This window comes from Lissotriton vulgaris, chromosome 2_1, assembly GCF_964263255.1.
Source record: "Lissotriton vulgaris chromosome 2_1, aLisVul1.2, whole genome shotgun sequence".
NCBI lineage: Eukaryota > Metazoa > Chordata > Amphibia > Caudata > Salamandridae > Lissotriton > Lissotriton vulgaris.
The window spans coordinates 296,853,730-296,866,735 of record NC_141687.1 but is presented as its reverse complement, the minus strand read 5'-3'; the positions used below and the strand labels follow the sequence as shown (position 1 = coordinate 296,866,735).

Below are 13,006 nucleotides of genomic sequence, written 5' to 3'. Positions count from 1 at the left end.
TGTACTCTCTTCTTCCTCTCACCTACAGTGTCCTCTCTTCCCCCCTCTTCTTTTCTCCATTTCTTGGTTACTCTTATGGTTACTGGGCCCTGTTGGGCTGGCTTTCAATATTGGGCTAGTTGCCCTCTTCTTTCTTGACATTGATCTTAGGGATATGGGTTGTCTGAATGTCCGAAAGATACTACAGCTTGCATCATGAAACGCGGCCGGCCCCAGTGGGGTTGTAGGCAAGATGCTGTGTAACGATTTGCCTTCTTGTGCCGTCCCTAGGGCCCCAACGCTGACTTATTTCGCGGCCGGCCCTGTTTAGGGTTGTAGGCTTACCGCTGTGTTTAAACGAAGTGTAGCAAGTTTTACTGCCTGAAAATAAAACAGACTTGAATTAAAAATGCAAAGCCTGTACGATTGGGTACTTGTCCGCATACTCCAGCTCATGCGGGCGATTAAAAATAACGATAAAACTTATCCTGTGGCCTGGCATATAAATGAGTTCCATTGGACAAACTGGAAGATTTAACTTTCTTTGCAGTGGACCAGGTAACTAGAATGAGAAGAGGGGGAAACGGAGAGAGAAAATTGCAGCAGCTGGAGTCAACGTACATCATGCTCTTCAATACCAGAATCCCATCTGGATTGAATACAGACGAGGACTTACATGTACATTTAGGCAACTAGCAGTGTCCAGAGTTGATGGCTCATTTTAAACACACAAGCAACCAAACTTTGAAAATTAGGAACAAAAGTGTCAGGAAAATAAGTTGTCCTGAAGGAATCATAAGGTTTTTGAAGTCAAGGTTTTGTTAAAAGATAATTGTAAATGAATGTAAATGTTTTAATTTATTTATATATATATCAATTATTTAAAAAAATTATGAATTGGAGATATTGAAGCAGGTCATGGTAAAGTCATATATAAAAAAGAGTAGAAAGATATATATATGTATTTGAGAAAAGGTTCAGCACTTTATAGGTTGTTAGTTGATAGGATTACTAGAGGAAAATGGCACATCAATGCAAGCAGTGGGAAAGTACTAGAACTTTATTAATATGGGCACTGCATTGCACTAAAACTTCACAGAAGGCATCTTGGAGGAAAAAAGCACTTGCAAGTTATCATGCTTGGATTACTGATTGATAAGCCACAACAAAAATAGATTTGGGTATTATTCAGTATCCCAATGAACAACAAAAGAACTGTATCAGTTTACAATGTACTTGCACTTTATTCAATTTGATTATGTTGGAAAGTTCCCCTTAAAAGATTTTACAAAGATCCCTTTTAAACGTTTTTAAATATGTATGAATTGATATATATTTAAAAGTTTTTAACATTTTTCAGCAAAATCTATGTGTACATGTTACCCATCAATGCACGGAGAAGATGAAGAGCCATAATGTCCCACTTTGCTTTAAGACAGGAAGATACAATTTGACACAATGTAATCAAATTGGTAGAATTGGGCACTTGCCAAAGTAATAAGAACTTTGGGATATATTTGTTAGCATGAAAGAATTGCAAGCGGGAACGTCAAGGGAGATTATGCAATGATTTTGAATTCAATTTATTTGAATATGGACATAATATATATATGTACATATATATATTCGATATAGAACTTATTTTTGTAACAATAAATCATCCAGCACTCCGAGGTAGATTCCAAAAGTCCTATATATATATATATGTATATGTATATGTATATGTATATGTATATATATATATATATATATATATATATATATATATATATATATATATATATATATATATATATATATATATATATATATATATATATATATATATATATATGACTGGATTACCTCTGCAGCAGCAAGAAGGTGAGGCCACACAGGGGAGTCAGAAGGGGGTATTTCCTTTTATTTCATTTCATAGGAGAACCAAGTCCATGCGAATGCATTTCAGCTCCGACCGAGCCTTCTTCAGCGCGACGTGGTTCAGGCAGCGTCTGGATGAATGTGTCTGGTCCAGAACTGCCAGGTGAATAAGCACTCCGCCCCCCACAGCAGAGGATGTTATTGGCTGCAGAACACAACGTGGTAGGACGCCCAGTGCGTCAGGACTACCATTCCCAGGATGCAGTGCGCTGGTCCGGCACCGCATCAACGATGTTCAATGTTCACGGAGTATTGCCACCTATGAAACAGTCTTTTCAGGAACCACCTACGCTCCCCATAACTGCACCAACCACGCAGTTTCGACAGTCCCATGCGGCAGGGGCGGGATCAATGATCCAATGCTCGACGTGAAGTGCAATACTCCAACACTACCGTGTTTTCGTGCCGTTTCCTAGTGATGGGCTCCCGGAATCCCAATAACTTGGGTGTACCACATATTCCACCAAGGCAGACACCAGCAGCCAGGAGCCTCTTTACGATGCAGGGGCCTCTTGCAGCGCGATACTGGCGTGCGCGTGAATTAGTGACTGGATTACCTCTGCAGCAGCAAGAAGGTGAGGCCACACAGGGGAGTCAGAAGGGGGTATTTCCTTTTATTTCATTTCATAGGAGAACCAAGTCCATGCGAAAGCATTTCAGCTCCGTTTGAGCCTTCTTCAGCGCGACGTGGTTCAGGCAGCGTCTGGATGAATGTGTCTGGTCCAGAATTGCCAGGTGAATAAGCACTCCGCCCCCCACAGCACAGGATGTTATTGGCTGCAGAACACAACGTGGTAGGACGCCCAGTGCGTCAGGACTACCATTCCCAGGATGCAGTGCGCTGGTCCGGCACCGCATCAACGATGTTCAATGTTCACGGAGTATTGCCACCTATGAAACAGTCTTTTCAGGAACCACCTCCGCTCCCCATAACTGCACCAACCACGCAGTTTCGACAGTCCCATGCGGCAGGGGCGGGATCAATGATCCAATGCCCGACGTGAAGTGCAATACTCCAACACTACCGTGTTTTCGTGCCGTTTCCTAGTGATGGGTTCCCGGAATCCCAATAACTTGGCTCTACCACATATTCCACCAAGGCAGACACCAGCAGCCAGGAGCCTCTTTACGATGCAGGGGCCTCTTGCAGCGCGATACTGGCGTGCGCGCGAATTAGTGACTGGATTACCTCTGCAGCAGCAAGAAGGTGAGGCCACACAGGGGAGTCAGAAGGGGGGATTTCCTTTTATTTCATTTCATAGGAGAACCAAGTCCATGCGAATGCATTTCAGCTCCGTTCGAGCCTTCTTCAGCGCGACGTGGTTCAGGCAGCGTCTGGATGAATGTGTCTAATCCAGAACTGCCAGGTGAATAGGCACTCCGCCCCCCACAGCAAACACACACATATATATATATATATATATATATATATATATCCAAAATACGGCCGGTGAGCAGGGGCAGGTTTCACGCCTCCTTCCTCAACAAATATAGACACGAACCATTCAAATAAAGTGCAATTATTTTATTTTATGCAGTTTCACCGCCATAACGTTTCGGCTCCCCAGAGCCTTGTTCACATGACTTCAGTACGTATAGACATAGAATACCAGTAACTCCTTACTGTTTAAACAGAATGATACACTCAATACTAACAGTTAAAATTCCAAGGGTTACATAAATTGGTGCAAATAGCGTAAAGAATATACAAAAACGTTGGGATATTATTTAACCCCTTCCATGCTGATGACGAACCCCAGCCGTCATGCACTACGGTGCTCGTGTGCTGATGACGGCTGGGGTTCGTCACGGCCCGCCCCTGTTCGTGTTGTTTACAGCACACCAGGGGAATCACGGCCGCATGGAACAAATATAGACACGAACCATTCAAATAAAGTGCAATTATTTTATTTTATGCAGTTTCACCGCCATAACGTTTCGGCTCCCCAGAGCCTTGTTCACATGACTTCAGTACGTATAGACATAGAATACCAGTAACTCCTTACTGTTTAAACAGAATGATACACTCAATACTAACAGTTAAAATTCCAAGGGTTACATAAATTGGTGCAAATAGCGTAAAGAATATACAAAAACGTTGGGATATTATTTAACCCCTTCCATGCTGATGACGAACCCCAGCCGTCATGCACTACGGTGCTCGTGTGCTGATGACGGCTGGGGTTCGTCACGGCCCGCCCCTGTTCGTGTTGTTTACAGCACACCAGGGGAATCACGGCCGCATGGAAGGGGTTAAATATCAGATGTAACGCATATAGCGCTTCAATCAATGCCTGAATGCCGTTTTTGATGTAACAATGTCCTGTGTCATCCATAGAGTAATGAAATCAATTAAAATAAATGGATAAATCCTATAGTACAGTACAGTAATCATATTTGTGCAAATGGCAAGAAAATGTGTAAACACGCAATGGTTAAGCGTCTTTTAAATACATTTTCTTATTACTTGCAAAATGCAAATTCAATTATCAACAAACTTCCACGTATGAGGTTGAAAGTGAAAATTCATGTCAATATTTTGTTACTGTGCAAACAGGCAACATTGCAATCATGTGCTATATTCATCATATTATGTGCCCGATACAGCCAAATTACAAGATAAATACCATGGGCCTCATTTATGAGGCCTTGCGTCAGTTTTGTGCTGCTGATGCTTCACTTTTTGTGACACGTCGGCGGCGTAAAACATGCCTCCTGATGCGCACTATTCACAAAGTGACGCATCTAAGCAGATGCGTCACTTTGTAAACCCCTGTGCTACATTATACCTGCGTCAGGTATAATGTATGCAGGGGGGGCGTTCCCCCGCAAAAAGCCTCGTAGAAGTGACGCAGTGAAATCTATGTGATTTCACTGCGTCACTTCTAGGACGCCGTTGCGTCAAAATCTTGCGCCTGCCTCACAGCAGGCGTAAGACTGACGCAGGCCCTTTCACATGGGGTTTGTGACACACTCCAGCAATGCGTCACTTTTGCGCTTACAGATACGTCAGAAATACTGACGTATCTGTAACTCCTTGCGACATGATGCGTCATTCAGTAAATATGATGCATCAGGTATGTCGCAAGGAGTGCGCACTGAGAAGTGACGCATCGCTGCTTTCACGCAGCGATGCGTCATTTCTCATAAATGAGGCCCCATGACTTAATTAACACTGCCCTCAGCAATCAATGTTAATATGCTGTATTGTGTTACTGGCACATAAACTAATCAACATTGTGAAGATGATCAATAACATGTCTAGCACAACATCACATTGCCACCCTAATAATTACAACATTACCAAACGCCAATAGCAGCTTCATATGTCAGACTCTATGGGCCTCATTTAGGAAAAGTGACGCATCGCTGCGTGAAAACAGCGATGCATCACTTTTCACTGCGCACTCCTTGCGACACCAATGATGCGTCATATTTAATGTATGATGCATCATGTCGCAAGGACTTACAGATACGTCAGTATTTCTGACGCATCTGTAAGCGCAAAAGTGACGCATTGCTGGAGTGTGTCACAAAAGTGACGCAACTCCAGCAATACGTCCTTTCACATGGGGAAAGCCCCATGTGAAAGGGCTTGCGTCAGTCTTACGCTGCTGTGAGGCAGGCGCAAGATTTTGACGCAACAGCATCCTAAAAGTGACGCAGTGAAATCTCATAGATTTCACTGCGTCACTATTACGAGGCTTTTTGCGGGGAACGCCCCCTCTGCATACATTATACCTGACGCAGGTATAATGTGGCGCAGGGGTTTAAAAAATGACGCATCTACCTAGATGCGTCACTTTTTAAATATGGCGCAACAAGGCGCATTTTTTACGCCGCTGTTGCGTCACAAAAAGTGACGCACCGGCGGCGCAACACTGACGCAAGGCCCCATAAATATGGGCCTATGTATTCACTTTTAGACATCATTCTCCTCTTTGTTGATCACTTTTAAGCAATGTCCTAAGATGTAGGAGTTTCTAAGATATATACGTATACATTCACCTTGTATGTGCTGAGGCATGAATTGAATTTAATAATTACATTTTAAAACATCTGACACGAAAGCTTGGTAATATTTGTTCGGATCACATACTAGAATATAGTCTGTCTTCCATAGTGATAATGGCATCGGACCATGTGATCGGGAGCTTGTGTCTTTTAAGTGGTTGCTAATGTAATGACGTCTGATGTGTAGACAAGCTAGTTGCAGAAGCAGGCAAAACGCGTTAACAAAGAAATAAAGAAAGCTATTAAAATTTGAAACAATCTCAGGAAAGTGAGCGATGTATTTTACTATTTGCCTATAGGGCTCACAGAAGGTATCTTTCAGAAACAAATGTATACATGTCAACCTCTTGACTTAAAAAGAATTGTATGTAATATGAAGTCTTTAAGAAGAAATTCTTTAAGGTGAATAGAAAACTGTCAACAACTATCGCAGATTGAATTAATTCCAAGTTTATAAATCCTATAGGACGGTGTTACAATGAAAGTATGATGTCATCAGTGATGTTTATTAGAGATGTGCTCAATAATTTATTCAAATATAGAATTTAAAATGTCATTAGTGACATAATATGCGAGTGCATAAGCAGGGGTGCACGTTCCAGTTAGCTCAGTGTTCAGTTTCACCTGAAATTCACAATGCAAACTTAAATTTGACAATCTTAATACAGCTACTACTCAATTGACTTGAATCAATGCATATCCACTTCGCTGATATGATAGGCATTTAAAATCAGATATTCTTTAGTGTTACTAACTTAAATTAGTAATTTACCCTTACAAATTACAATAAAGCGCTTTATTAGGCATAGTAAAACAAGTGAGTATAACAACTTTGAAGATAGAAAGATTACCTTCTTACACTTGACATTCAACTGCTTTAAAATGCACCAAAAAATAATCTGGAATTTTAGCTTCATGTGTTTTCTTTGTGTGACAGCATATGAATAAAAAAGGCATGTGTTATCATAAGATCAAATGATAATGCATTAAATTGGCTACGAAACACACCTATTTTTTCCACATTATGGCCCTGCATGATGGATTTCTGATTAAACAAATAGTGGTTTGGTCACACGTAAGTGTCTGAATTCATGTTTATTGGTGTTAGGGAACATTGTCAAACAGTGAGCAAAGACAGGGATTTAACTACTAGACTTCATAGCAACTTACCTACAAACCTTCCTACTACACTCTCCATTTCAGAGCTACCATCTCCACCAGTTTCATTGTCAGACATATCTTCACTGCTGCTGAAGTTGTTTCGCTCACTTTGGCCATCAGGTTTCATGAAGTTATCTACATCATCCCATTTATATTCTTGCTGATCCTCAATATTGACACTGTGAAAAAGTTCAATATTTTCCAGATCACTCCCCGATTCTGGCTCTTCTTGTTGATAATGTGACACAATTCCTAGCTTTCCAGCTGCTGCTTTTTCTGCCATTTCTTTCACTTCACCTACAAATTATAAACCATATAATCTTCAACAAGATTTCCAGAGCTTTCTATACTTTGTGACATCGTATGCTCACATTAAACATTAATAATGGGTTGGTTTATTTAATTAAATTCCTTAGTTTGTATGAATTGCAATAGATGGCCATGGACAAGTTATGTAGCATCATGAGAAGACACTACTGTTTTATAAACTGAGAAAATAATGTGAAGTATCTTTTTAGTCTATTACAGAGTAATAATATACTTCTTCGATTAAACAAACTTTGTATTTCTCATTACCTCTTACGACAAAGTTTAGTAACTGATTTAGATATTTGCACCGGGATTTCTGTCAGCATACTCACTCGCCTGCTGCTGCTACATTCACGTTCCTAATCACCGGGGCCGACGGCAGAGAAGTGCTAACCGCAGGAACTGCTGTATTAGGAGGGGCTTATTTCCAGCTGACCGGCAGGGCTGCGAGCAGAAGGCAGGGACTCCGTGGACCAGGAGTCCCTGCGTGCCTGAATTACACCAGCTGGGCTGCTCTCCCTGCCAGCCCCGCCCCCCGCCAATCACGTCCCACGTTACTAAAGACCATTGTGTACCCGCTGCGCGGGAGCGCGACCGGGAGAAGCCCGGGACCGTCTGTGGCCGTCCGGGGACGGAGGAGGACAGGACGGGCCACCCCTCTTTCATCCGTCGAAGGCTGCAAGGCACCTGGAAGGTAGGAGTATCCCTCCATGTCAACTGTCGCTGATATGACAGCGCCTGCAGGGGGCACCAAAGGTACCCTAGAGAACTATTTTACCAGGGCTGCCATGGACACAGAGAAGGAGAATGTGATGGCGGAGCGTAGAATTGAGCACCGCCGTTCTATTGAATGCTTGAAGAACAGACCCTTGCTGGACACAGTCCCTGTACTCACCTTGCCTGATACTATTCCAGATTCTATAAGCGAGGATCCTCTGTCCTTAGATAAGTTCCCCATGCTTCTCAGAGATTCACCGCCCCATTCTGACATTGTAAATATTGCACTTTTATCTGATGTGTTGGCTTCAGGCATTTCTAATACAGGACCTGCTGCCACTAAAGCTCACTCCCTTCCACCTAGGGACTTAACAAAAAGGAAGGGCAAGATGCTCCACGTACCGAAAGTTCCTGGCCCGCCTCCATCGAAAAGGAGAAGGAGGGGGGGGCCACCCCAGAGGCACAAGCTCAGTTATTTAGAGTTCGGTAAATCCCTTAAAGCTAATCTCTCAGCCGTTCCCTTAACTGAAGTCACAGTAACACCTGCTCTAGTGCCATTGACACCGGTGGTCCCAGACTCTAACATCGCAACTCCTGTTTCTGACCTATTAAGAGAAGTAAGGTCAGCAACACCCCCATTAGAAGAGGCATTGTTGCCCGGTACTTCTTGGGATCCCATGGAAAATCTACTTAGGTCCTTTATGCTCCCAATACTGGATATTCTGAAAAGGGTGGAACATCGGCTTGGGAACATAGAGTCTGCGTTTGGCAACAACCTGGGCCCCGGGACTCTCATGAATCCGGCTAAGCCAGTTCCCCAACTGACGGCCACAGCCCACTCCCCAACTCTCCCAATTCCCCCAATTCTCGATGTCCCCACCACGGTTGCACCTAAAGGGTCCTAATAAAAACATTAATAACAAAAGCAATAATAAAGCAAATAACCATCTAGCTACTACCCAACTGAGAGCGCCGGCACCACAGCGAGCGCAACCACATGTTCACCAGCCACCTGCAGAAAAATCAGTCGTCCAAGCTGCTAGTGAACCCCAGAGGGGAGGGCATAATTCCACGACTCACAACTGGCACTCAGGGAGGGGTAGGCAGAATTGTTCGATGAACAACAAAATACAGGGTTCTCATGTAGAATTACCACCCGATGCAGTGCCCTTTGTGGTCGTACTCACAGGAGTCCCCCCCCCCTAGAGGCTGGGAAAAGGGATGGGTACTCACATCTAAAAAATAAAACTATGCACTGGCTAGGACAAAATAGACCACTCCCATATCATATTAATGGAGAGATTATCCATGTCAGGCGTCTCCCCCGGCTGGGCAACAAGGAAAAAAATCTGAATGGTGACCTTATTGTAATAAACTTCAGGGACCCTGAGGCTGTTGGCTACATACTGAATGGGTCTGAGGGTAGTAGGACTAACGCCATAGTCCCATACGACCTAACATATTTCTACCCAAGATCCTTGGTGAACCGCCCATTCTACCCTGGAGCACAAGCTCCTCCACAGCGCAACATGTTCATTCCATCTAATAACTGCTATACGGGGTATGCTCCTAGACCCATGCCCATTGGGAATGACTTGGGGTGGAACACGGCTCACGCTAGGAACTATGGCACGCTTCCGGGGAGGCAGGATCATTCACAGGGGAATAGGAGAATGGATCATTTGATTCCATTCACCCCGCTAGAAATTTCCAATAGATTTAATGTTTTCTCCTACCTTGATGAGTGCGATTGACAACTGGATAGATCTACCCCTAGGGGACTCACCCTCCTGCCAAGGGAAAATACAGCCGCCCCTCAGGCCCAGGTACCCTGTCAAAACTCTAATCAGTTGATGGCAGAGACTACCATCATAGCCTCAAACGAGGGAACAATTGGCGAGGACATACTAGGACCCCCAACAATACAGCTGGCCGAAACTGAGCCCCAAAAAACAACACGACCCCTGTCACTGAATTTGATCTCGTGGAATGTGGCGGGCTTGGGCAGCAAGCTGGAATCTGAGGTATGGGCCTCCTTTACCAATTCTAGAAGCGTATGTCTATTCCAAGAAACCTGGGCAAGAGAGGAACACACTCAACAGGGCTTTGCAGTTTTCACAAAACCTGCTAAGTTGGGGGGTCGGGGTAGACCATCAGGAGGGCTGGCAACCTGGGTGGCCACCCACCTGGGTTGCAATGCCAAAACCCTAAACGTAGACTCAGATGACATCCTAGCGGTCCAGATAGAATGGCCTAATTCTCATAAACTTGTAATAGTTAATGTTTATTCAAGACCTGTGCCCGCATCAAGAGAGTCAAATACGATTGAAGAACTCTCCGTGTTTTGAGTCAAATACCCAGGGAGCTTCCTTACTTGGTGGGAGGTGACCTAAATGTACATTTCGAGCCACTACCAGGCCTCCTTGATGGACCCTCCCTAGAGGAGGATTCAAGGTGGCTGGTGCCGGCTACCATGGCCCCTCCCGCAAGGGCGTGGACCCCTCTTGCCCTCCAGGTAACAGATCTCACACTCAACCATGGCCTTAGGGCATGTAACGGCCGCACGAAATCTGACGTCCCAAGCAAATTCACCTATAACAAAACTGGAATCGAATCGAGATTGGACTATGTGTTAGTCCAATTGTCATCTTGGTCACACATAATCGATTTCAAGATAATTGATAGATGGGACAGCGACCACAATGCCCTAGAACTTGAATACGCCATTCCAGGTATTGCGGATGAGGGATCGATAAATCTAGGGCCAAAGCCAGGACTGGCCCTGGAAAGCAATAGAAGGAGAGTGAGGTGGGAGAAATTTGCTTCATGCGATGATAAGCTGCCCAGACTCTATGACAAAATTATCCCAGTTCTGGAAAAGGCAGCTGCTATAGGGGACAAACCCTTTAATGAAGTTACTAGGGCTCTCCTGTGGCAAACGCACGAAGATCTCATTAATGTAATGGAGGCAGACCTTTTTACTAAGGGGAACGATAGGTGCGGCATGACATGTAAAAAGACCTGGTACAACTCCACGTGCCGTAAGTCCAAACGCGACCTCCTGCTAGCTGGCAAAGCAGGCCGCAGCAGGGAGGAAATACGACTGAGAAGAAGGACACACAAAAATCTTCTGTCAAATGCAAGGCTGGAGTGGGATGAAGCCCACTGGGAGAAACTCACGAGAGCTCTAGGGAATAGGGACTCCCGTAAATTCTGGAGAATTGTGTATCACGGTTCGGAAGATCTTCCCACAGCTATTGAGCCCAACATTGCCCGAGCTTGTGGGAGACTCATTTCCAGTCCCTTTATGCTCTAGAGGAAGATGACTCGACGCACACCCCATATACCCTTGAGACTCCACTAGAAGGCGAACCATTCACGGTAAAAGAGGTCCGGGCAGCCATTGCAGGGCTCTCGGTGGCCAAAGCCCCTGGCCTTGACGGGGTACCCGCAGACCTCTACAAACAGGAGCCGGGGATATGGGCCCCATACCTGACGCTAATATTCAATGCGGTCCTTGGAGGAATGGGGGTTCCGGATACTTGGCTGGGAGCAAAGGTGGTCCCTATATTCAAAAAGGGATCCCCTCTGCTGCCGGCCAATTACCGCCCAATCAGCTTGATTGATGTTTCTCAGAAGCTTTTTGGGAGGCTGATGCTAGATAGGCTACAGAATTGGCTAGAGGAAACCAACACGCTGAGCCCATACCAGGCGGGATTTAGGAGGGGGTTCTCAACGGTTGACCAAATACTCAGGCTAAATCTCATATATTGGAGGACAGCGCTGATCGAGGGTGGCACCCTGTACACGGTATTCGTGGATCTGTGTGCCGCCTTTGATCTGGTACCTAGATCCAAGCTATGGAAGGTCATGGACGACATGGGCATCCCAAAAGACATATTAGCAATCCTCATTAAATTGCATCAAAACAACTTTGCGCAAGTCAGGTGCGGAAAAAGTGGTATACTAACTAAAAGATTCCCCGTTCGCAGAGGTGTGAGGCAGGGCTGCGTGCTCGCACCGACCCTGTTTTGCCTCTTTGTGAACGGGGTAATAGAGCACCTGGCTAGGATTCCTAACATTGATGCCCCGAAAGTGTGCGGCAGCAGGGTCCCCGCAATAATGTTTGCGGATGATACCCTGCTGCTGTCCAAATCCCCTATGGGCATCCAGCGGGTGTTAGATGGGTTCCTGGAATTCTGCGGGGAGAGGGGACTCGAAATCAACCCGCAGAAAACAAAATTTATGATCTTAAACCCAATGCCGACTAATAGACCTACCCCGAGGCTAGGAGATGTAAGCCTGGAAAGGGTGAAGACGTATGAGTACCTGGGGATAACCCTGAACCAAAAGCTCACCAAGTTAAATCCACTATGAAATTAACTCAGAGGGCAGGTGGCATTCTAAGAATTGCTAGCAAATCATCTTATCGCCCGCTTGGCCCTGCAATACAAATCTACAAAGCGCAGGCCCGTGGGGCAGTTGTCTACGGAGGAGAGCTCTGGGGCCATATACCTTCTCAAAGCCTCCTAACTGCCGAAAATAAGTTCCTTAGGCAGTTAACAACCCTCCCCGAAAGCACACCACTGCTCCCCTTAAGACTGGACTTGGGCGTGAGGCCAATAACTGAGGAACTTGGCCTCAAACCATTGACTTTCTGGCGCCGTCTGTGGAGTAGCCAAGATCTGATAATCTACAGAGCGGAGCTCCAGGACTTGCTACTAACCCCAAAAGCCAGTAACATACCTTGGCTAAGATACATAAAGACCATGTGTGAGTCCCTTGGAATGCCAGGACTATGGACAGACCCGGAAAGAGCCAGCACTAGCACTTCAAGGAAATTGCTCTCAAAAACCTATTATGATTTTACGCTGGCTCGAGCACTTATGAACGTCCATGCGGGATC

The 13,006-nt window shown here is 44.9% G+C and overlaps 1 protein-coding gene across 1 annotated transcript in view; it reads right to left on the bottom strand.

The window, feature by feature from the left end:
• TEX14 (testis expressed 14, intercellular bridge forming factor) overlaps positions 1-13,006 on the bottom strand; it is a 1,917,691-nt gene that overhangs the window by 716,642 nt on the left and 1,188,043 nt on the right. The window contains exon 16 of the mRNA XM_086954052.1: positions 7,084-7,371. Coding sequence (XP_086810178.1) covers positions 7,084-7,371 — 288 coding nt within the window. The remainder of the gene's footprint in view (positions 1-7,083; positions 7,372-13,006) is intronic.